The sequence below is a fragment of the Lemur catta genome, chromosome 2 (genome assembly GCF_020740605.2).
Source record: "Lemur catta isolate mLemCat1 chromosome 2, mLemCat1.pri, whole genome shotgun sequence".
Classification (NCBI taxonomy): Eukaryota; Metazoa; Chordata; class Mammalia; order Primates; family Lemuridae; genus Lemur; species Lemur catta.
In genome coordinates this window covers 70,335,406-70,360,976 of record NC_059129.1, presented here as the reverse complement: position 1 = coordinate 70,360,976, position 25,571 = coordinate 70,335,406, and the positions used below count along the sequence as shown (strand labels likewise).

The window sequence follows — 25,571 nt, the reverse complement described above, 5'->3', positions numbered from 1 at the left end:
GTTCAGATGTCTTTCTTGAGTTTTAGGCTGACATAGCCAACTGCTGAGTGGCATTTTTTACTTGGCTATTCCAAGGAAATCTCAAAGTCAAGCTGCCCACACTTCTGCTCCCATCATTTTTCTTCATAATGCTGCTTGTTTCCTCCCCTTGTATTTCCTAACTCTATGAATAATACCACAGTCTTGTCTCAGTAACTAAAACCATTAGATCCATCTTGTACTCATCTTTCTCTTTTTCTTAACCTTCAGAAAGATTTGCTTTTACTTCCACCACTTATTTAGGCATTCATCCTGGCCCATTTACATTAGAGAAACAACTTCATTGGTTCATTCATGCATTTACTTAGCGTGTGCGAGGCCCTGTTTTAGAGAGAACCAATGGTGCATGAGAAAGACAGTCTCTGCCTCATGGTTCTCTCAGTCAAATGGAGGCGGCAGAGGTCAAAAATCAAACACACAATCACTTGAGTACAATTATGATAAGCACTTCAAACAGTAAGTACGGGGTGATGTTTCAATCTAAAATCTGAAGATTCAAGGAAGGCTTCCTGGAGGAAGTGACATTTCATTGAGACTGGCAATGGGAAGTGCAATAAGTGCTCCAGGCAGAAGGAACAGTGTGAAAAGTTCTTGAAGCAGAGAAGAGTTTGGGGCATCAAGGCTGGCAGGGCTGGAAGGAGAAGAGTAAGGAAGAGTGTGGCTGGATGGCCTGAAGAGACAGGCTGAGCTTAGAGCCTGCAGGGCAGCGGGGCAACCACTGAAGAGTTCTAAAGAAAGAACTGACGTGATTTGATTTTTAATTTTAAGAAGATGAGTTTGCCTTGAGTAGGTAGAATAGGTGGGTAAAACCATCAAGAAGTGTAATGCAGTGATTCAGCCCTGAAACCATGGTGGCTTTAGGTAGGATGGTTGGACTAAAAATGAGGAAAACTGGTGGACACAAGGTAAATTTAGGAGGTAGATAAAATGATGTGGGAGAGGAAGGAGAAGATGCAGTCAAGGATGATGGCTGCTTTCTGTGCAAAATAACTGGGTATAAAGTGCCGCTATTCTCCTGCATCTGCCTCTTTAATCCAATTTTCATGCCACATCAACAGAGTAATCTATAAAATGAACTTTAATCCCATAATTTGCTGCTTAAAACCCTTCTATGCTTCTCCAGAATTGACAGGATAAAGATAACTACACTCAGTGTGAGGAAAAGATCCTTCTAGTAAGCCCTAACCTGGCATTCCAATCACAGCTCTTATTTACTCTTCTAGTCATCAGCTGCATGGAATTAATTGTCATCCTCCAAGTACTCATACTTCTCTGTCTTTGCAAAAATTATATGTTCTACTTAAAAGGCTCTCTCCCCTCATTTTTGGAGTAAATTTCCTATTTATCTTTAAAACACAATTTAAATGATATATTCTCCAAGAAGCCTTTTTTAATCAGTCACTGAATATACAAATATTATAATTCTTCTCATAATGGATTAAAAATACTTGTTTAGAGGAGCGAAACTCCCCAATGCCCAAATGTTGCTTTTCAGGAGATTAACCATGTTTTGTTTTATTCCTTTTAATCTACTGTAATGAATTCCCATGGCATCAAGCATATAGCAGGTATCCAAAACACTTTTGTTAAATAAATCACTTTTACTGAGGAAGCAACATAATAGATCAGTGCTGTCCAATAGAACTTCCTGTAATGATGCAAAATGCACTGTTCAGTATGGCAACTACTAGGCAATTGCTGTGCTATGGATATTGAGTTCTCGAACTGTGGCTAGTACATTTGAATTTTAAATTCCATTTAACTTTAATTTATACATATTTAAATTTAAATAGTTACCATACTGGACAAGCTATAATAAATGATAACCATGTTTCTGTACATGTTAACAAAAACTATTACAGAATATTAAAAAAAGAAAAATTAGAATAAATGCTAAAGTTCACAAAATACATCATGAATAGTTTATTACATAATTGAATCCTATATATAATGATTATTCTATTTTTAATAATGACAGAACATTGGTTAATCTAATAATACGGTCACACTTGATTATTCTTTTTGTTGCACCTATACACCCCTCTTCTGCTCATTATCTTCCTCATTATCTCTTCATTTATAATTTCCACTTTCGCTTCACTTGTACTATCTTTCTGGTTTCCAAGGCTTTCAAATTCAGATTTTCTTCAGTTCCATTGACGAAATTTGAAATACATTTCATAAAACCTGTTGCTAAAAGCTTCTAGTATTTCCTGATTTAGTCCTGACATAAAGCAGTGAAGAAGCAATTTGTACCCTGAACTTCCTTTCCCTGCAGTTTATCAGAAAGCTGCTGACATGCTCGCGTTACCCGGGCAAGGCCCGCCGCCTTTCCCTGTCCCCTCCCCCTCGGTCAACTGCGTGGTCAGAAGAGCTGTCATTGCAAACACTAACCACTAGATGGCACTGGTGGGCCAACAGGGTGACACGTTTACTGCGGCGGCAGCTGAAACTGATGGGTTCAAAATCACAGTGCACAGAGTAGTAACTATGGGAAATACGGATCAATGCTTGCTTTTTACAAAAGCCACACTACTTGGGGAAAAATTAAAGGCCCTCTTTTCATGTTAAGTATGATGTTTAATGATTAAACTAGCCTCAGTTAGCTCAGCTCCCACCCTGTCTGCTCCGACTGCCCCTCTCCAGCTACACAGGCCCCCTGGCTGTACTTGCTTGGGCACTCCAGGCTCCCACCTCGCAGTTGTTGCTTGTTCTTTCTGCCTGGGACATCCTCCTCAAATCTGCCTGCATGGCTCATGTCTTTACAGTGAGGGGATGGAAGTGGGGGGTCGTAAATGGTCTAGCAGTAGATATTCATGTCCACTTAGGAGCAGAAAGAGAGAGAGGTTGGCCACTGTACTTATCCTAAAAATTAGCCAAAAGAGGTTTCCAGGGTATCATGACATGAGTAAAGTTAGCCTTGGAGGCCTGTATCTGATTTAGTAAGAGCCTATAGGACCCTGTTTAGAATCCCCTGATGTGTCCTACAAACATCCTAACTCTGGTTAAGGACAAAGCTGGTTAAATAGTAATTCTCCTTTCTCCAACCACAGCATTCAATTACTGAATCCCATTTGCTTAGTGACTGTCAGTTTGATTTACCTACAATTAAACAAAACAAGACCCTAATTTTTTAAACCTAGAGCCATCAACAAACTTTATGTTTTGCTCCACGGTAAATTTATGAAGCCTTAGAATCACTGTGCTTTTTGGAGACAGAAACTCAGTACACAAATGATAAAGAAAGATGGCAGAGGAATCATAGATTCAAAGTTGTAAACAGGTCCAGGAACTTTAGCTTTTTATTAGTAACATGAAATCCCACAGCCGCTTTAAATATTTCATCAAAGGTGATTTAGCAGTCTTTGAAGATCCTATCTTAAAAAATGTTAGTTCAGAAAATAAGTCCATTTATGCTCAAACAAAAGCGAAACAGCTTAGACATTAAAATAACTATTTTCTGCCATTTTAGGTTTATGAAGTCCCCGGTAATGGGGATTTTTTTGGTTTCTCCTCATTGCCACTTATGGAATTCATTCATTCAACAAATATTTACTGAGCACTTATAATGTCCCAATTACCATGTTAAATACCGCACATGAAAAAAATAGACAGAAATAGTCAGCATCTCTCAACTCCCAAGATGGTCAGAAAGACAATAATATGAGAACTTCCAGTCCAGTAGAATGTCCATACTGATCTGGGAAGCCCTGGCTACTCTAGGAGTACTTTAGGGGAGAGTAAGTCAGGAGGAGGATTTCCAGAAGAGATGCAAGTTGAGGTTTAAAGGAACAGAAGTTTGCCAATGAGCAAGGGAAAAGGGACCTACCTGTGGGAAGATCTGGGGGCACAGAGAACTGGGTATATCCAAGAAATTGGGGAAAATTTCTGAATGGATAGAGTGTAAAGTTGAGGGCGAGTAAAGGTGGGTAGTTTTAGAAGGGCGAGGGGTGATAAATGATGAGATAAACAAAGAGTTTGAATTTATCTTAAGGGCAAGGGAAATATATTATAGTTTTTTAAATGCTATACCTGCACTTTGAAGAAAGGGTTGAAGGAAAGTGAGCGTGAAGTCAGGGAGGCTTGTGACAATCTAAATGAGGTAATTGGAGGAGAGACAGAATCATAGGAAGTGGACAGATTCGAATTTTGTTTGGGAGGTAGAATGGGCTCAGCTCCGTGGCTAACTGGATGTAAGAGGTGGGGAAGAGGCAGAAATCAAAGATAGAACTCAGGTTTCTAGGAAGAATGTCTAGTGTGCTATATCCTGAACTATGACACATGAGAAGAAGATGGCTTAGGAGAGGAGATGCTGAAAATAGTTTTGAGTTTGAGATATCTGACCACATCTAGGTATTATCAAAAGGTCAATTGATATATGGAACCAAAGCTCAAGGGAGAAAAAAGGCAGAGATTTGTATTATTTTTTTTTTCCTGTATAATGCTGCCTAGGTGTATTTTGTAAATTAGAAAATGCATACTTAGCTCAGGCTACTCCGTGTACTTAAAATAAAAATATATTATTGTGCAGCAGTATGAAGGACTCTTGATTTTTTTAATGCCTTAGCAAAAAGGAATAGCAACTCTGTTCAATAGCTCAAAGATCAATTTGTTACCACTAATGCAAAAGATATATAACAAGAATCCGTTGTTAAGATACAACTGTACTTGAAGTCACAAGCATGTAGTTAGCATGCTCCCTTAAAACAAGGTAGCAATTACTTAGTGATTAGCTATTAATCTGTCTATTCAAACTGATTTTCTGTCTCTTAAAAATAGCAGAAATTATACAGAGCTTTAATCAATTTGATGTGGAAAATTAGTTTTCATCCTACATGCTAGAATTTCAGCATTAAAGAGAAATTGATTCCAAACTGTAGAGCTGATAGAAAAAAAGAACACGCCCTACTCGAAACTCCACATTTCAAATTTCACTTGCTGGCAATTCATGAATTCTTCTGTTTTGGGAATTCCCTTTGCTAGAGGATGCACAGGTAAATAACAGAGACCAGTCTCTGTAGCTCACATGACTTACAGCTCTGATTTCCGAGGTGGAACCTACTCATGTGAAGAATTGGTGCTGCTGCTAAGGTCTGAGGGAAAAAGGGGAGTGTTTATGAAATGTGTTTCATAACAACATCCCTCATGTAGAAAATGGTTTTTAATCTGTCTCAAGCTGAAACAACACACAATTATACCAGCCATATTTACATCATATCACTACAAGTCATTCTTCTAAGTATGTTACCTATTTTAAATGATCAAATTCTCGTAATAACCTTATGAAGTGGACAGAATTATTATTCTCACTTTAAACATGAGGAGTTTACAACAGAGAGGTACCTAGCCTAAGGTCACTCAGATAAGAAGGGGTGGACCTAAGGTTAAGCAAACAGTTCAGTCCATTCTCAGAGAAGTTCACATCCTCTGTAAGCATAGAAATCCTTTTCTTTTGCTGTGGTGGTAAACACGTCATTTACATATTTAGCAAAAATTTATTTTTAAGTCTGGAAGTTAGCAAACCATGAACTTTAAATTTATTGGCAAAAAGTATATATTCCAGATTGTCTTTTTAAGGCTGTTGGAGATGTGAGGCCACTGGCCACAGCTTCTTGTCTTTTCAGCTGCCCTTAGGCTATAGGAATCACTACTTGTGCACACCTAGAAACAATCCCTGAAAGGCAGGGGACCATGGAACTGCCTTGAGGAGCTCTAGCCTAGAACTATAAGCTGTGCTGAGATTTGTGGAATTGAATAACTTGCTATAAAAACTTACATATTTTTCCTACCTCCAATATTTCAATAATTTATTTCTAAAGAAAAAAGGATCAGACCACAAATTTATTTCTGATGAAAGAAGGCTCATACCACAAATTTAATTCTAAAGAAAAAAGGATCATAACTACAAAGTAAAAATCATATATGTGATAAAGATTCCCATCCAATAAATTAGTCCATTCAATAAGTAAACAGAATTTTGAAAGAATAAAAGAAGATCATAAAATGTAAGGCATTAGCATCATAGTCATTGCAAACTCTTTATTCACATGCTTTTATACAAATGTTTTCGTTAGTTCAGCTATAGCATTTATGATATGGAATAAAAACATTAAAAGGAGCACATGTCTAATGACCTATTATGTTCAGCTAGGCTTGGTGTGGAGTAAGGAATTCAGGAGGCTGAAAATAGATAGTTCATCTGCAATGAGTTGGAATTCTAACTAACAGATATAATCATTTAATAATAACATATAATAAGAGAAGCACAAGTCAGATTCATAGGGGTTCAAAGAAGAACGTGTACTCATGAAATTGTGGGAGGAAGAAGAATTACTAAGGGAGGGGACAGTTTTTAATGGATGGGCTACCAAAAGGCTCCCATATGAACAGGTGAAGATGGTGGGGGGAGGGGAAGCAGGGACAATCCAAGTGATTAACAGTGCAAACAACAGCTTAAGGGGAGAACATGCACCCCTATATACAGGAACCAGAGACTGCATCTGTTTGATTCTATTATCTATAAACAAATATATACTATAATAACGTAAATTTATAAATGAGTAGAGCAAGATAACATTGGAAAGTTAGTGGAGCTGATAGGAATACTAGAATCTCAGAGATCCCGGTAGGCACTGAATTTGACAAGTAAAGAGAAGTTACGGAAGTGTTTTGAGCAAGTGAGTCACATGCCCAAGGCCATGAAGAAGGAAGTATAATCAGATAAATTAGTATAGAAGAAATTAGAGAAGGTGGATGTTGCTATAATATGGGCAATGGACAAAGAGTACATGAACTGCCATTTAATAATCCTAATTATCTATAGTATTGAATCATTTAACGCTTGGAACAATCTCCCGTGGCACATATTATTCTCCCCATTTTATATATGCAGATACTGAGGCTCAACTCCATACTTTGTTGGACTCCACATTTCCGGCTCTTTGTGCTACACTGCTCCTCCCTCACTAGTAGCTGGTGGCAGGAGAAGACAAAGCAGGACCAATGAGGAAAGGACCTTAAGGGAAATGGAATCTATCACTAGGAAAGGGATTGCCAGAATGTGGAATTACTCCAGATGATGCCAAGGATTTGGTAGTCAGAGAAAAATTCCCCTGGTCACATAGAGTCTGAATTGATTCCCAGGTTAGAAAGTTGTATCAGGTATTTATGAGCGATGAGGCATAGGTAAAGACTGATGGGTGTTTCTCCCAGAGGTGAGCGTTGATGAGAGATAGAGCAATCAAAGAGAACTGGGCTGGGGCAGAGTCTTAAGGTCATTCACATGTCAGGATAGACAAGAAGAGAAAAATAAGTGGGGATGGAAAATGTCAAAGACTAATATTCATGTTTAATGTCTTGATAAACATTGAGCTCAACATTAAATTTTTAAAATTAATATTAAAATTTTTAAAAAATAACTTTAATTTTCTTAATATGATTATTAAATGGTTCTTAGGGAAAATGTCGCTTGAATTTTTTTTTTCAATTTGAGGATGATCAACATGTTTCCAAATATTTATAAACTGGACAAGGTAGGGTAATATAAGATTACAACAAATTGCTTTTTAAGTTTCTGCTGTGCCAGAAGCTGTGAGAGTTTTCTCAAAGTCTCTTCTGATAATCAATCTGCTAAGACAAATTATGACAATATTTATCTCCATAGCAACCAGTTTGAATAACAGACACCTGGTATACATGTTGTATACACAGTGGCACTATCTGGTATACACATTGATTCTTTGAGACCTCAGTGGTTCTTCCTTAATTCTGCCCATAAAATTCAGCGGCTTTGCTGCAAAACTAAGGACTGGAATAAGGTAATATAATTCATGCTTTTTGAGAGGATTAGATGTTCTTTTAGATATTTATTAAAAAGAAGTGGTCTCTCTCACCTGTGTGGTATCTTCAAGTTCTGATTTACTCCCTACTTTTTAGAATTTATCTGAGATGACTTGGCAAGAACAAATAGAACATTTAAGATGAAAGATGAAAGAAGTCAATACCTAGTGCCACCTACTGTCAACATTAAACTCAGTGGTTGGTGTTAGGTGAACAACTGGTGTGAACATTTAAGTGAGACATTATTTGCTATGATCCAAAAATATTCAGTGAAAACACTTGCTTTAACCCTTTAAAGAACTTAACAGATAATAATATAATTCCCTGTAGGATATATAGATAACACCTGATAGCAGAAAATATTGGAAATTCCAATAAAATAGGAGCTCTGAAAAGTACTATTTGTGATTAACTAACCTGATGGTTTGGAATGAAAAAGGTAAAGCAGGTGCAAACTTGTATGCACATATTTTATTAAGGAGTAGTATGAGTTTTTTAGCTTTAGAAAAGAAATGCAAATTCTACAAATATTTGGGTTTCTAATTGTGATTACATTTAGCCTTAAAATGGAGTGGTGCGCACAATTAAGAAGAGCTCAATTTATTAAACTGGTTAAACTTGTCTCTAACAAAGGCAAAATATTTGTACCAATAGTGATTAATTCACCCTTCCACTAACCGGGACCTGCGGAGAAAATAGCTCAATGTGAGCTAAGACTTCGTCTTCCTCCCTGACCTCATCCCCACACCAAATATCATATACCTATATATGTATATAGTAGCTAAGAGCCTGGGAGGATAAGAGACAGGGAAAGTACACACCTGCTCAGAAAGAGAGTTGCTGGAGATGACGATGGCAGGACTACCGAAGATCGGTGTCTTGGCAATGCCTAGTTTTATATCGAACTTGTTCGAATGATACACAAGTTGTTTCTCCTGCTCTCCATGGAACAGGAAAAATGGAGATTGGAAAACTGAGAGTTGGATGACTAAACCATCTTTCTTTGTGCACAACTAGTTAATAACCCTATTTTTTCTTAGTGACTTCTGTAAAGAGATCTTATTTTGGTTGAAACACTAGTTGGCAGCTGGGCGCAGTGGCTCATGCCTGTAATCCTAGCATTCTGGGAGACCCAGGCAGGAGGATAGCTTGAGGTCAGGAGTTCAACACCAGCCTGAACAAGAGCAAGACCCCATCTCTACTAAAAATAGAAAGAAATTAGCCAGACAACTAAAAATATATAGAAAAAAAAATTAACTGGGCACGTGGTGGCACATGCCTGTAGTCCCAGCTACTTGGGAGGCTGTGGCAGGAGGATCGCTTGAGCCCAGGAGTTTGAGGTTGCTGTGAGCTAGGCTGACGCCACAACACTCTAGCCTGGGCAACAGAGTGAACTCTGTCTCAAAAAACAAAAAAACAAAAAAACCCCACGAGTTGGCTAGAGACACTCACAATGAATTGTCTGTATTTTCACTATCACCCAATTCCATTCCAGAAAGAATCTCTCATTATTTATGATGAAAAAGCATGAATAGAATCAAATTTTGCAATCTGGTTGAGGCAATATTTTAACCTTCACCAATGGAGATGAGGTAGTGGATTATTCCACATCTTTGCTAATGTTATCACATTATTGTTATTATTACTACTATAGGCCAGTAAATCAATCCAAGGGATGATTTGTAGACCAGCATCATCACCATCCCCTGAGAGTTTTTTAGAAATGCAACTTCCACCTCGTCTCTACAAAAAATAGGAAAATTATAAATTGTAGCCAGTAGTCCTAGCTACTCAGGAGGCTGGGGCGGGAGGATCACTTGAGCCCAGAAGTCTGAGGTGGCAGTGAGCAATGATGACACCACTGCACTCTAGCCTGGGCAACAGAGCTAGACCTTGTCAACCTCTCCCCCCACTGCAAAAAAAAAGAAAGAAATGTAAATATGCAAATTAACAGGCACACACTAGACCTACTGAAACAGAAACGTCAGAGGTCTGGCTCAAAAATCTGTGTTTCAAGAAACTCTCTGGGTGATCCCTAGGCACACTGAAGTTTGAGAAGCACTACTTTGGACAGTGAGGGGAGGCACTCAAACAAGATAGGAGTGCAAAGTAAGCAAACTTTATGATTCCTTCTTACTACTGAAGATAAGTTAAAAATTACTCAGAAACCAAATGAATAATTTCTTGGTCTCCAGAGAAGACATAGTCCTGTTGGAGAACAACCTTAGGGAGATAAGGAACAGTCCGTCCCAGAATGGCATTTCTTCTAAATGGGGTAGGAGGCGGGGCGCGAGGTGGGGGGCTCACATTCACTTCATTACAGGGTTCAAAACTCTAATTCAAGTGCATTACCGTGTTCAAGACAAGTTTTGCATTATCAACACTACTGCTGCCCTCCTTTGGAATGAATATTTAGAGATAAATATCATAATAATTGCTGTATCTCTGGTCTATGTTGCTATTACTGCATACATTTATGATATAGTTATCTTACTTCACAAGTTTTTTCCAACACATTCAACCTGCAGGCTTCACTCACTATTCGCAGACAAGGCAATTGTGGTTCCAAGAAGGAAGTTTTATGGATCCACTAAGTGTAATTTTTACTTGTAAGTGGTGCGTTCCAACTTAGCAGTTAATGTCTGAAAAGTAATGGATCATAGAACTGGAGCTATAGAAATCGTGAGAGCCTTCCCCTGGGAACAGAGCAAGCAGGTCCCCAGGCAGCCAGAAAGTTAACTTAGGCCGATCCAGCAGAAACATTTGCTTTCTGAATAATATTAGCTAGGAAGATATTGGGGGAAAAAAGCACAAAAAATAAAATCCCTAAAAATATTATGTTTCTCATTGTAGCAATATAACAAAATTAGGGGAGCTATTACCACCCTATCATTTTAACCCTAAGAGCCTGAGGGTATACAATGAGATGAGGTAAATGAAATCATTATTTGGTGTGTTTGACCAATTTAAAAATTGGGCCACTTAATCATCTTCCCTGTACTTTTTCTGTTTTGCAAGTAGCAGTATTTTTAAAAATAATTTTTTCAATCCTAGAATTTTTTTTTTATGATGAGAAAAGAAATATCTTATTTGTGGTCAATGATGCCATTTTTATTTTTATTTATTTATTTATTTTTTTTTTTTTGAGACAGAGTCTCACTTTGTTGCCCAGGCTAGAGTGAGTGCCGTGGCGTCAGCCTAGCTCACAGCAACCTCAAACTCCTGGGCTTAAGTGATCCTACTGCCTCAGCCTCCCGAGTAGCTGGGACTACAGGCATGTGCCACCATGCCCGGCTAATTTTTTGCTAAATATATTTTTAGTTGTCCAGATAATTTCTTTCTATTTTTAGTAGAGACGGGGTCTCACTCAGGCTGGTCTCGAACTCCTGACCTCGAGCGATCCACCCGCCTCGGCCTCCCAGAGGGCTAGGATTACAGGCGTGAGCCACCGCGCCCGGCCCAATGATGCCATTTTTAATACTTAAAAAAATCTATTTACCAATAAAGAAATATCCTAATCTTGATGGGAAAATATTTTTATTTTCCATTTTTAGTGGACACTGTAACAGCTTTTGATTAAATCCAGATGATTAATCATTATTGTCATTAACTATTCAGACAAAGATGGGTGTATATTATATTTCTTCTTTCTGACAACAGAGGGTCTCTTGGCAAACTTGATTAATTTGTTTTGCATGCAAATTAAGTGAAGCATAAAAATAAATAGTTGTTTCCAGCAATCTGCAGAAAAATTAAGAATGAACAGCACTAAAAATAATACTAAAAAAACTTATGTTTTTTAAAAATACATTTGTTGATGTTTTGTTATTGACAAAAAGAGAAAGATGCCTTAGTAAATGTCATGGTAATTTGAAAGTCTTCTCAGTTTATATTGTAAATGTGTAAATAACGTAATGCCTGAAAATAGGAACACTATACTCATGTGTAATCACAAAAGTAATATTTATTGAACACAGAGAGAAAACTGAGTAGAATTGAAAGCATGTCCACCATCAAAGTTATTTGTAAATCCAGCTCTCTTGATAAAATAATTTGGGGATGATACGATGTGATGTATATTTTGTTGCCCTTGTATAAGCACTAATTTATAAATTATGTAGATGATTCAAGAATTCATTTTAATTATGAAAGTGATTTTTATATACTTATAAGTAATTTGTGGTTCCCTTCAAATCATATTATTGAAAAAAGTAAAATAAAAAGTTAATAATACCCAAAAATGTACACTGTAATATAATTTTTTTTTCAGATTTATGTGATAATTTTTCAACCTGCCTTAAATCATGAAAGCCAGCAAACAAACCTAGCAAACAAGGTATATCATCTTTCTTGTAAATAGATTTGTAAAATGTTTTCCAAACAGCAGGTGGCAACCTTTGTAAATCTGATTGCAGTAGTATAACCTTACCTTTACATCTGCAGAAAAAAAGACAGTTTTAAATGACTCGTTAAGAACCTTGCTATGCTCACACTGGTTTAGGTAACTTCAAATAGTAAAAGGGTCTTATTTAATCATACTTACTATTCTATGAAATTTCTCCCTAGGCAAAATAAAAGATTTTGTTTAATATTTCTTAATTCTAATGTAGTGCATTAGGAATTTCACAGTGCTAATCTGTATAGGTATCCTTCTCTTCACAATCCTGCATGCTGGTTACTTTTTACTATATTGAATTTGGATGGCCTTAAGAATTAACAAAATTGATTTTATATCTCTTTTAAGCTCTAAAAAACACACTGACATATTGTTACTCTTAAAATCCAGTTCTGTTGGTACCCTTAGTGAACTGTGAGAAGTATTTCGAATTCTAACTATGGAAAAATACAAAGTTTTGATCCCTGTATATCTCTTAGAGTACTTTGGTTTTTCTAGATTGAAGTAGTCACGTTAGACAGAGACAGAAATTCATAGCCTTCTGAACTGAAAAGAAACCTCAAAGATCTTGGAAACAGCTGCACTCATTGTACCCCCAGGAACTAGACAGCAGAGAGATCAGCTGGCTTCCCCACTAAGAACTGTAGTTACTAGTAGCAAGAGGATTCTAACTGAGTCTTCAAATTTTCTAAGTTCAGCACTTTTCTCTATATTACACTGTGAAGTTTTGAAATTCTATCCTATCACCTCTTCAGTATGCTTATTTTTTCTTATCATTCTAAAATCCTGATTTTCACTTATTTATTAAGTCCTCAGTGTGCCAACAATATTTTATGGAATGTACACATGATTAGGAAGGAGTCTTTGTTCTACATAATCTTTTAAAATATGCTCTCTATAATTTGGGCAATTTCTGACTTTTCATTTTTTTCTGTTTTTACATATAAAATTTTCTAATGTAGCAGCACTTCCATTCTTTCATTAGTAAATAAGACCTTATGATTTCATTTAAAAATATGTTCCTCATAGGAATTTATTTTTTAAATTGGAAAATGGGGCAAGGGCAAGTAAATGAAAAGTAAAAGTCAACCATCAAGGTGAGAATAATTAGCAACAGAACTTAAAAGCATCTGAATGTTAACATCATGTCTTTATCTTCTCACTTAGTTATCTAACACTTACATCTTTATATTTTTAGTGTATATTATATATAATCTAAGACAACTTGTTTTGTATTCTCAGTAAACAAACATTCCACAAAATATTGAAAAAGCTGTACCCTTCATTAGTTTAAACTATATCCAGTCTTGTACTCTTCGGTAAGGCTACCTCAGTATTATCATATTTTTCAATTTCATTTTGCAACAAAAAACTTAAAAACCTATAGGACCATTCTATGACACATAAAGACAGAATGCCCCATATGTTATAGAAACAAGTAAATGTCCACCTGTCATTAGCAATCCTTCATTGAGGAAGTACTGCCCTTAATTAATGATATTTCAAAAATTTTTTTTTTCCAGGTTATAAAATATTTCCTTTGGGGTAATTTCAGTTCATTCTCACCAGGGCATCGCTGCTCGCTGCATCTCCTCACTTCTTCGCCTGTTCCTTCACATTGCTGCCCTGTTACCGCGGCGCCCTGACACGTCCTGATTCGCCTTTCCCAGCCACCGTCACAGGACTTGGAACAACCACTCCAATGACCCCACTGATTCCACTGACCATTGGCTGAAAGAAATGTGGCACAGTCAATAGCAGTAGTCTCCTGCATCCTGCTTTAGGAATTTCAAAATCTGAGGGCATTCCTTTCCCTTCAATTTTTATTAATCTACCACCATGAATAAACTTTATTCAAATATTTAAGTTCCTGGTCAAATATAGAGCACTGTGATTAACACAAGTTTATACAAGCGTGTCAGAGTCTTTCAATGGCTATTAAACCTTTCTTGTAAAAAATGCTAGTTCAGAGTTTAGTGCTAAACTTCATCAACTATATTGGTATTTAATCTCAGAATCCCCTAAATTTTCTTACTTTATTAGCATGGCATACAGTAGAATAAGCTCTGGTATAATTGGCTTCATCTCTAAGAAGTACATAATTATTATCTTATTATTCCATGACCACCTGGCATGGTTCTGGCACATTTTATAAGCGGTGAGTGCCATTGCTATGCAGGAATCAGGCCTTACCTGTGCACTCGGGGTTATAGCACTCTCTGCTTTCTGCCCAGGGCCCTCTGCATTCGGAACCCCCGTGAGCAGCTGCGGTGCACTGCCGGCTTCTCTGCTGGGTCCCATTGGAGCATGTCACTGAGCACTGGCTCCACGAACTCCACTCCTGCCACTGTCCATCAACTGCCAAAGCAGAAAGAGACAGTATAAGAACATCTTCCAACAGGGAAGGTTGTACATACAGGACATGGTAAAACTATCCTTGAAGATGAATCCCAATCAATGGACTCTGAATGAAGGCAAGGGAAGGTCACACGAGCATGAGATTTTACTATTACTCTCCAAACTACTATCACCTTGTTCTCCACTTCTATTTCCTTTTATGCATCTAGTATCACTTTTTATTCACTTATTTCTTCAAAAATATTTATTGATCACTCAAAAATATAAGGTCTTGGGCCATGAGATGGGTACATAGAGAAGTGAATAAAATAAATACTGACCAATACCTTACAGAGCTGATATTTTAAAAAAGGAACCTCTAGAAATAAAAAAAACAGCATGCTAAATAAATCAGTTATATAGAAGTGTTGCAAAGGATAATTTCAGGACACAGTCAGATAAAAGTTTGGAGGGTTCAGGGAATCTTCCTTGAAAAACTGAGGTTTCAGGCAAGCCCTGAAGGATAAGAAGAAAATATTTAGGATTAAAGCATGTTCCATGCAGAGGGATATATACAAAGCTCCTTGCAGAAGAAACATGGGCATTTCCAGGAACTGGGTGAAGGTCATTGTGAATATAATCTACAGAGCTGGGTGGAGAGAGGTAGCAGAGGAGGTTGGTAAAAAGGAAGAGGCCAGATTTTACAAGACTTTCATCAGCTGTGTTATGTTTAAGAAGACGTTGAAGGATTTAAATGTGGGCTTCTATGATCACATCTTGTGCAGGGTGGAGGAAGAATTACAGGAAAGGTTGGGGAGGGTCTGAGCCTGGATGATGAGGCAGTGCTGTTGCAGTGTCATGGAGAGATTAGAAAGCTCCTAAGAAGGGATGGTGAGAGGAACTCCTGAAGGGCTGGCCACAGGAGCTGAAGAAGAGAGAGGACCCAGCTGACTCCGAGATATCTGGTGCATGATGATTAGAGTGTAATATTGACTGTTGAACTTGACTTGTCTTTGGGATATTCAAATTGAGATTTATATATTTATTCATTTAATCAAATGATTTTTGAGCATCTATTAGTTAGCAGACACTGGGATAGGTGTTAACAAGAGATAGAAAAATAAAGAATGTAAATCCCAACCTCAAAAATCTTATAATTTAAGACATTATGCATGCAAATAAATAAAAGATTAAGGACAACAATATCTTAACATGACACCTGAGGTGTTTAGGCTTTCAGAGGACAGATCACATCTACTTGAGGAATAATTATATTAGATATAGAATGGTGAGATTCGGGCAATTTAGACAAAGGAGACAACATTGACAAAGGCATAATCCCATATGCCACAACATTGAAATGAGCAAAAGATTCAACCAAAAATATTTTCCAGATTAGAATGCATCAACTAGCATACAAAGGTTATAAATGTACTAGTAAATGGCTGTCTTCTTCTTCCAATATCATTCCATGGTTCTTAGTCAATTTGATCATAGGTAAATGAATTCACCACCAATTCAAAGTTCCCACCGAACTGAGCTGATGTTGCTGTGAAAATTCATCCAAACAAACAAGAAAGCTTGGCACAATATGAGTAAGTACTTTCAATCTAATTTCAAGCCTCACATGTAGCTATTAAAAAAAAGGTTGTTTAATAGGTATCTAGCTGTACTTAATAAACCCTTTGTGAGATTAAAAAACACAAAATGCCAATTTAATCATTCCATTCATGTAATTTTAGCATCTCACTTTATTAAAAGTATCTGATACAATCTTACTGGCAATGTACTCCATTTGCCAGACAAAAAAGAAAATTCTAGTGAATCAATAAGACATTATAAATTATCTATTTCTCCTCTATTTTGGCTTTAAAGATGAGTGCATTTTTCATTTTAGAATTTTGCTTTCCAAAGATAACACTTATTAAGCTTGCATTATGAACTCTTACTATCCTAAGCATTTTGAAAAGGGCTTAAAAACAGATTAATGCCCTGCACCTTACAATCTATTAGGCAAAAGAATGTACATTATTGAAAACATTCAGAAAGCATCACATTAACAAAGGTAAATTAGGTGATGCCAACCTAATCTTAGTGCTATGTAACCAGCAGAAAGGAATATGTGATGTCCTCAAGTACTCTGTTTTGAGGCAAATTTTGAGAATGATTTATTATGAATGCAATAGGTGTATACTCACCGGCAAAGAGAAGATAAGTCTTTCTAGCTAAGATGGGGAGTTGGGAATGAGCAAGTCAAATGTGGAAATCAGAAAGAAGATTTGGCAGAGTGTTTTATTTCTATGAAGAATGAGAAAAGACCTTGCTGAAAAGATATTAGGAAGAATGAGAATATCTGTGAAGTGTTTTGCTCATCAGGCTTTTATTGAAAGAAGACTGTGTCACCATTAGTAAAAAAAAAAAAAAATAAAGAGCTTAAATTCACATATTTTAATACTAGTTGTTCAATCCTTTTGACAATCTACACATTCTATGTTTTGGCTAAAGTTTGAGAACAGGTTAATATTAGAAATCTGAGGGACAATTTGAGGTTCAATAGCACTATAAACACCAACAAAACATATATTGCAGATGTCAGTTACAGGAAAAAAATGAAATTCAAGATTTACCAAGTGGAAATTTTTTGTTCTTTTATATTTACAGTGAGAACTGAAAGATCCTTTTATTGAACATTAACTGCACTGTTTCGAAAGAATTGACTTGACAAAGTAATTCATTGAATATAAAAAACATAAGAGGAAAAGCTCAACATTTCTTTAGTGTGTCAAATCCAAGTTACTGAGAAAATAGAGAAGTGAGAAGTCAAAAAGGAGAGGGATATGTGAATTTAACTTAAAGGGCTAGATGACAGACATTTATATATGAAAGAATTTCTTTTAGTACCAAATATGAGATATTATTTTATGTTAGTTTTTTTTTCTTTTTCGTTTGATATTCTGGAAAATTTTTTTAAATCATTAATTATTGTGCTTTTATAGGGACCTCAGCCCCAAACCATCTCAGGAAATTGTAGTGTCATTTTATTGAATGAGAACAAATGGAGGATGGGAAGGTTTTGGGAGGTAGAAATTGAAAGTTCTGTTTTGGACAGTTAAGCATTTTCAAATAGCACGTCTACATTATCTTTTAGGGATAAATGTTGAGCAACTTAAAAATAAAAGCCATTAGGGTCACAAGAATGGAAAAACAAACACCACATGTACTCACTATTAAATTGGAACTAGCCGATCAGAACTCATGTGCGCAGATTGAAGTAAAACTTAACGGAAATCACGCAGGTGGCAGGGGATACGGAGGGGAATGGTGAAATCATATCCAACAGGTACAATCCACACTATCTGGGTGATGGGCACACTTATAACTTTAACTCAAGCAGTACAAAAGCAATCCATGTAATCAAAACATTTGTACCCCTGTAATATTCTGAAAAAAACAAAAACAAAAACAAAAAAAAACAATAGTAGGCTGGGCGTGGTGGCCTACTCTGGGAGGCCCAGGCGGGAGGGAGGATGGCTCCAGGTCAGGAATTCGAGACCAGCCTAAACAAGAGCAAGACACAGTCTCTCCTAAAATTAGAAAGAAATTAGCTGGACAACTAAAAAAATGTAGAAAAAAATTAGCCGGGCATGGTGGTGCTTGCCTGTAGTCCCAGCTACTGGGGAGGCTGAGGCAGGAGGATCACTTCAGCCCAGGAGTTTGAGGTTGCTGTGAGCTAGGCTGACACCATGGCACTCTAGCCCAGGTAACAGAGTGAGACTCTGTCTCCAAAAAAAAAAAAAAAAAAAAATCAAACACATGCAATTACTAGACTGCTTGGCTTCTTTAAGCATTTTTTAAAAATTATTTTGAGGGACATAGTTTATAATATTAAAAATAATAAACTATTTTCATTATAAAAATAAAGGGCTTTTTCGTATGATATATGTGTATATATATATATATTTTTTATAACCATTCATCTAGGTTCTCCAAGAAGTGAAGGGAAACCTTCTTTCTTTTTATCTGATGTTTAACTGGGAGCCACTGTGGTGAGGAAGCTGCTTCTCCTTTAGCCTAGATGCAGGTCTGCTTTTCACCTGGGTCAGTATGGGGCAACAGAGACAAACAATGCCTCTCCTCACCCAATGCCTGTCCCACGCGTACACTGACCTCCCACATTTCTAAGGACTTCTCAGGGTCACAGGAAACCTATGAATGTGTAAATACCTTAAAACTTTCCTTCTAAAACTTTGTTCCTATTGAAATATGATTCACATCTTGGCATTCTTTCAGAAAAGAGCTCCCTGGTAAGTTGGGAAAATGTGAATGCTCCACATTCCCTGTTAGAGTCTCATAATGCACTCAGAAGTCAAGATTGACAGAGAATTTGGTCTGTTACTGGCATTGCGCCAGGAGGACGTGGGGGAACTGTGGTGAGAAAGACTGACTAAGCTCTGCTCTCATGTCCGTAGAGTCTGGGGGGCTGTGGTGGAAACAGATGACAAACAAGTAAACAGACGAATAAACAAGAGAGTTGCAGTTAGAGGTTTTACGAAGACAGTGTGAAAAAGACGGAATGCTCAGCCAGGCCTCTCCGAGAAGGTGGTGTTGGAGCTGAGCCTGAATCACCAGAAGGAGCCAGAGATGCTGTGAGCATGTGTGGAAAGCTCCGCACAAGTGCAAAGCCTTCAGATCAGGAAAGCTCTGTGTGTTCAGGAACAGAGAGAAGGCTGGGGCTTGCAGGATCATGGAAAGGGGGAAGAGGCAGGAGGTGGGTTCAGACAACACACGCAAGCCAGGTCTTATGGGGCCCTGTAGGCCATGTGACCAGGGAAGACGCGAAGTTATGAGAGAATTTTAGAGTAGAGAACTTGTAAGATACAATTTACATTGTAAAACTTAATTTTGCTGCTGTGTGTAGAATGGATGGGATGAGGCAAGAATGGGTACTGTGAGATATTAGGGGAACATACCGTAGTCTAGACAGAGCTGATGGTGCAGTGGATTATGGTGGCATCAGTGGGCATAGAAAGAAGTGGATGAATTTGTGATATTTCTGCATGTTGAGTTGGCAGCTTCACGGTAGGGTATAGAAAAATAGAAATCAAAGTTGACTTTTAGGTTTTCGACTTAAGCAAATAGGTAAAAAAAAAAAAAAAAAGCTCCTTTTATTGAACTATGTTAGACTAGTGTCCAAATAGATTTGTGTGTACATAGCCCTAAAATCAAAATTTCTATTTTTATGATGTTGAATTTGGAATGTCATTTGGACACGATGTGGGAAGTACTGTACTAAATGAAATTTGTTTACAACTTTGCCTCCCAAATTTATTTGAAATGGAATCCCCTCCCCTCTTTTTTGTTTTAATTATTCATGGAATACCATTTGATAAACCCTGCACTAGCATATATAGTTTCTTCTATAATATGTAGCCACATCAGGATGAATACGTTCTTAGGCCTTTTTAATTTCTCTTCATTTCCATCATAAGCACTTGCAGTTGGATTTTTTTTTTAATGTTAGTTTTCATCTTAAAAGCTCCAAGTGGCTATTACTTTATGAGCCATTCTACAAAGGTGACTAAGAATCCAGAACAATAGGCTGTGTTTTGAACGTGGGAGAATGCTGAGAGATCAGCCTGTCTTACTGTCATGTAATGTGCTTCCTTATACACAAATGTCACACTGGGTACAATTAATGTTTCATTTTAGCAGTGTAACAAATTACCAGATTGGAATCAGAAGAGTTAAAGCTGCAAAGATTAAATTGTTAGATTCCTGGGGTTTACTTTGTTATATAAACTTTCTCCTGCCATATATTTAATATATGGAATTGCAATTGTGCTCACCTGGAAGAAAAAAATGTCTTCTCTGTACAGGGGCCAAATTAAATTCTGTGATACATTTTAATAAAAGTATTGTTTTTCAGTTGATTTTCACATCTTGACGAATAACTATTGACAATTTAGAATAGGTTAGATAACAATAACCACAAATTAGATTACGTACCCATCCATAAAGTTGTGAATATTTTAATAATAAAACTGTCATTTCAGTAACTGTTCTGGGATGAATATTGCTGATTGATTAAGGAGTTGAAGGGAGAAAAATTCTGGGCCCTGGCTTTGAAGTTATTTCATTTAGTGATAGCAAAGTTGGAGAGTTGGAATTTGCCTTGAGTTGGGAGTTACCCAGGGATCTGGAAAGACTCTTTCAGACTAGAAGACTGAAATGTACAAGAGTCCAACCTCTCACTTTGGGCATATGGTGAAGAGCAAAAATCCATGTCTCCTACTTGCCATTTTAAAATAAACTGCAAAGGAAGAAAAATCAAAATGCAATATCATTTTTAAAAATTAGAATTGAAAACATAAGCAAATGATCATGGTATAGATAAGAAGAAAAAAAAACTCAGTAATAAGTTAAATTAAATGAGAAAAAATATTAAATAGTACAAAAAAAGCCAGCCAAGATTAATAAAGACACGATTAATTTTAAAAAATATTTTAAGCTAAGAACTGAATGATCTCCGGAATAATGTTCAAAATCAAAAATGACACAAAACAAATACAAATACAAAACAAATCTTAATTAATTTAAGTATAGGTTAATGAGGCAGCATTTGAGTGTCAAATTATAGCATCCTTAGGCAGAGAAAATCAGGGCCCTTGGACCCAAGTTCTGGCAAATGTTTAGCCTCTTCCCACTCACTGTCTTTACCAGACAGAGGGCCCTCTGCCTCAGCTCTCTTAGATGCTGAGGATCAAAATTTTAGGTTCACAGGAGACTAAACCTTTTGCTCTAGATAGTAGAGATATTTGGGTCCAGCTGTGTTTCTGAGGTTCTATTCATGAGTGATTGTTTCTCTCTTTTTAGGGTCTGTAAGAGTATGCAAATGTACCTGGAAACTACAGCCTGCAGCATCCTGTAGGTGCTCTGGGCTCACAGGGATGCATTTGTCAAATGCAGGATAACCACTGGTGTAAACCGCGCAGCCCCACGGACTGACACAAACGTCTATGTAAGTACTTGTCCCTAGTACGAATCCAAGAGCAGAATCCCTCTCAGTCTATGACTAAGGATGTAGATGTGAAAAATTACCATAATATCCTTAGTTCATTTGACCTATTTCTTCCAAAATCCCTTAATTTTAAAGTAATACCTTCATATAAATCATGATAAATATCCTTCCCTTTATATCAAGTTTTACACTTTTCAAGATACTTCCACCTAATATTAATCATGTGCCAATCCTGTGATATGGAAGGATAATGAATACTGGCTCCAATTTATAAATGAGAAAATTGAGGAAAAGAGAAGATGAATAAGTTGCCTAAGTAAATATTTTTACTTAAGGATTGGGACTGAACATTAATACATACTGTTTCCCACTGAATCATGTAATTGAATTCATTTTTACATGTCCTAGTATATAAATGAAAACTTATTTGCCAATAGATCTCTCATTTATTTTAGTCTTTAAACTGTCACTCAATTATTATTTATCTCTGTCTTCCATATTTTTTGTACTCTATATACATGAATACATAACAGATTGAGAAATGGCAAAACTGAAAATAATTGAGAAACAAACTTAAATCATCGGCTCCTCCAGTCTTCAGCTACTGACCGAAGGAAAAAAACTATCACCATAAAGTAAAAGACTATAAAGAAAATTAGTATAAAACTTGAGGCTTTGAACTAAGAACATAAGCAGAAGTGTTTAATTTATGTTCTCGGAAGTGTTTAATTTTAGAAAAGATTATATAATTTTATTTTGGGGATATATATCCATATAATTTTAATAGAAGCCCTACTAGAAAATGTAAACATTCTATTATCTTTGATACTTCTCTCCAGTTAAATATCACTAAAAATTAAAACCATTGAGGACTGAAGTTTTTAAAGTGATCAAATGTCTCTAGCGGAGGAGTTGCCATAAAGGAACACTCAGAACTGGTCAGACACACACAGCTGGACCAGTGTTAGCAGCTTGCCTATGCTCACAGTGAGGCTGTGTTATCTCTTGTTGGACCTAAACCATCTCAATGAACACTAATATCAGACAAGGTCACTTTGGAGACAAAGACATGGTCACTTCAGAGACAAAAACAAGTTCACAGTGCAACCCACAAGTTACCAAACATTCGTCTTTCTCAGCTAATATGAGTGACGGCTATTTCTTTATCAATTATAGCTAGTCTTCCATTCGCCTAGATAACTTAAGATATCCAGTCATAGAATTTTTACCCCTTCCTTGAAGTATCCAATCCAGAGCAAAGCCTCTCTTCCTTAAACCCTCCCCCAAATCAACCAACACAAGCCCAAATCCCTTATTAAGTTTTTTCTAATACCCTCTTACTGAGACGCTCCCCAGTTCCCTATGTTGGTTGGTTTTCCCTCACTGCAAAGAGTAACAAACTCAGCTTTGTCAACTACAGGTGTGATCTTGGTAGACTTTGGTTGGAAGGCGTTAACTTAATAATACTAAGACTCTCACAGCATTTGCTCTTTACCAGGTTCTCTACCTTACAGTATCTCACCTAGTTTTTTTAACAGTACTGCGAAGCGGGTATTACTATTGTCTCCATTTTGCAGATGAAGGAACCAAGGATTAGAGGAGTGACACAGTTATGCTGAAAGGTAAAAATCTAAATTTAAATATATATGTTCTCTTGCAAAAGTCCAAGACGTAGTCCTTCCACTACATTGTATTAATGTCTTTATTACTAAATAGATATAGAAAATGTCCTTCAAAAACTTGGGATGAATTTTAGAAATTTGAATATGTGCATATATTCAATAGTAACTATTCAATCTATTCAATAGTAACTTATTGGATACTACCAGGTACAAAGTTGCATGAAAAGATAAATAGGAAATTGAAGAGAAGTTCCTTGTCCTCAAATATTCCGATTATTAATACCATTGTGAACTCAATGCTCAATTAATGACTACAATGAAAATCCAGAGGAAATAGAAAACATATCTTGGACCACGAGAAGCTTTAAATTTGGTGAGATAAGAACAACAGGCTACAAAGACCACCGAAAACACACACACACACACACACACACCACTTTCCATAATATTTTACTTATTAGCGTAGATGACAAAAGGAGGAAAATGAGATCACATGATGTTTATGAGCCCGTGAATGAATAATAGTGCTTTTATTGCTCTATGTCTCCTGCCCATCTCCCTTCATCAACATCAGCCCTTGTTCTCAGACACAGTGTACAAATTAGTAAGTAATAACTAAAACTAGGATATACTGTATCTGCCTTTTCCAATTTTCTTCTCTCCTTATATGGATCCCTCAGAAGAAATGGGAAAAAATTGGACATTGACTAAGCAAAGCATCCAATAAGATAGTATCTACTTATAGGTGTATATTGAACTCTGCATAAATAAAAAAATACTTCATTATTTGATGTGAGCAATATATGTCAAACCTAAATAGTGTCTACTTCATTATAGTGGTTCACAACCCACATGATCCTATCTTGGTTAACACACTAGTGTAACCAAGGAAGACTGCTGTAGGTGTTGACCCACATTCTTCACTACTGATGAACTACCTATCATATCTTTATCCCTTCAAATGATGTCTTAGGAATCTCAGGTAGGATGGTTAGAAGAAATGTCTGCTGAAACCACTGAGTCCTCTAATCACCACCTTTAATTGACGTTAGAGTATTTACATGCATTTTTCAGAACTGCTAACTTTTCATATGTTTATGTAGGAATCTTCTGAATAGATTGTAAATTTTTTGATATCAAGGACTATGTATTCTTCTCAGTAGTGTTTTATGTCTAGCTGATACATGATGATGTTTTTATATTCAATAAACATGCCTGACTCTAGCTATAAGATGATGAGTTCTAAGGAGAATTCCAAATGTTTGCACCAAATAAATCTCACATATTTTAAAACCACAATGACAAAATTTTGGGACGTGTATAAGAACTTTTAAAAATCATAGTTATTAGAGTTTAGTTTCAAATAGTAAGTAAATTGGGATAAAATGTGGGAAGAGTTTTACATCTTTTGTGATGCAACAAAATTCAAGAATGAAAATAACAGGAGTCAGAAATGATGTATGATAAGTTTAAGAACTCAAGGATAGTCCCATAGTACTCATTTATGAGAGAATATGAGCTAGGCCAGATTTACAAATAATATAAACATGCAAAGACAAAAGATCTACACAAAAGAAAGCCATCTGATTTTATTGGTCTAAGATAGATTCTAATGATAGTATAATAGCGTTAAAAACCAACTAGCTTGGAAATGCATATGTTTGCTAATTGAGTGATAAAACCCCCTGACTATATCAACTTAGGAAAATGAGTTTTCATTTCTGAATTCTAACAATATGGCCTCCTTATCCACTGATATCCAACTATTTTACTCCTAGAAAAGTTCGTAGAAAGTATAGAGTATGAGAAACTTGGTTCACAACATTTTGACTGATCAGTGCCATTTTATCTTTGTATTTATGGGGACGAACTTAGGTAAAAGGAGTAATAAAAACCAATGTATTAAAAGAGATTCCAGATAGCCATTATTTTTTATTTCCCCATATTATCTACTTCTTAGCACTCCACGGACAAATAAGAGTGAACTATATTTGATTCTCTGTGTCACCACTCACCACTTAAAAACATAAAATAAATTAAAAATTTGTATACACTTCTCCAAATCTTTGGAAAAAAGACATGGCATAAATATGTATGTGTGTGTCTATCTGCCTTTGTGTTTATAGAAAGAAATAAGACAGAATATTACTGATCTCATTAACAGATTTTCTAATTTATTTTGGAAGTATTTGTTTTATGTTTGAATATTTGAATAAACTAAATAACAGTATTATGAAGACTTTTCTCTGGCATAATGGGTGAAATTAATTATCAAGGATAGATACAATTGAAACATTTTAAATGAAAGAAAAAATTAACA

At 36.4% G+C, this 25,571-nt stretch overlaps 1 protein-coding gene across 2 annotated transcripts in view; it reads right to left on the bottom strand.

Annotated features, from left to right (window-relative positions):
* Positions 1-25,571, bottom strand: part of ADGRB3 (adhesion G protein-coupled receptor B3) — a 673,565-nt gene that overhangs the window by 377,443 nt on the left and 270,551 nt on the right. For both annotated transcript variants that reach the window (XM_045543808.1, XM_045543807.1), the window contains 2 exons: positions 14,468-14,632; positions 13,841-14,005 (listed from right to left, as the gene is read on the bottom strand). In XM_045543808.1, the coding sequence (XP_045399764.1) occupies positions 13,841-14,005; positions 14,468-14,632 (330 nt within the window). The remainder of the gene's footprint in view (positions 1-13,840; positions 14,006-14,467; positions 14,633-25,571) is intronic.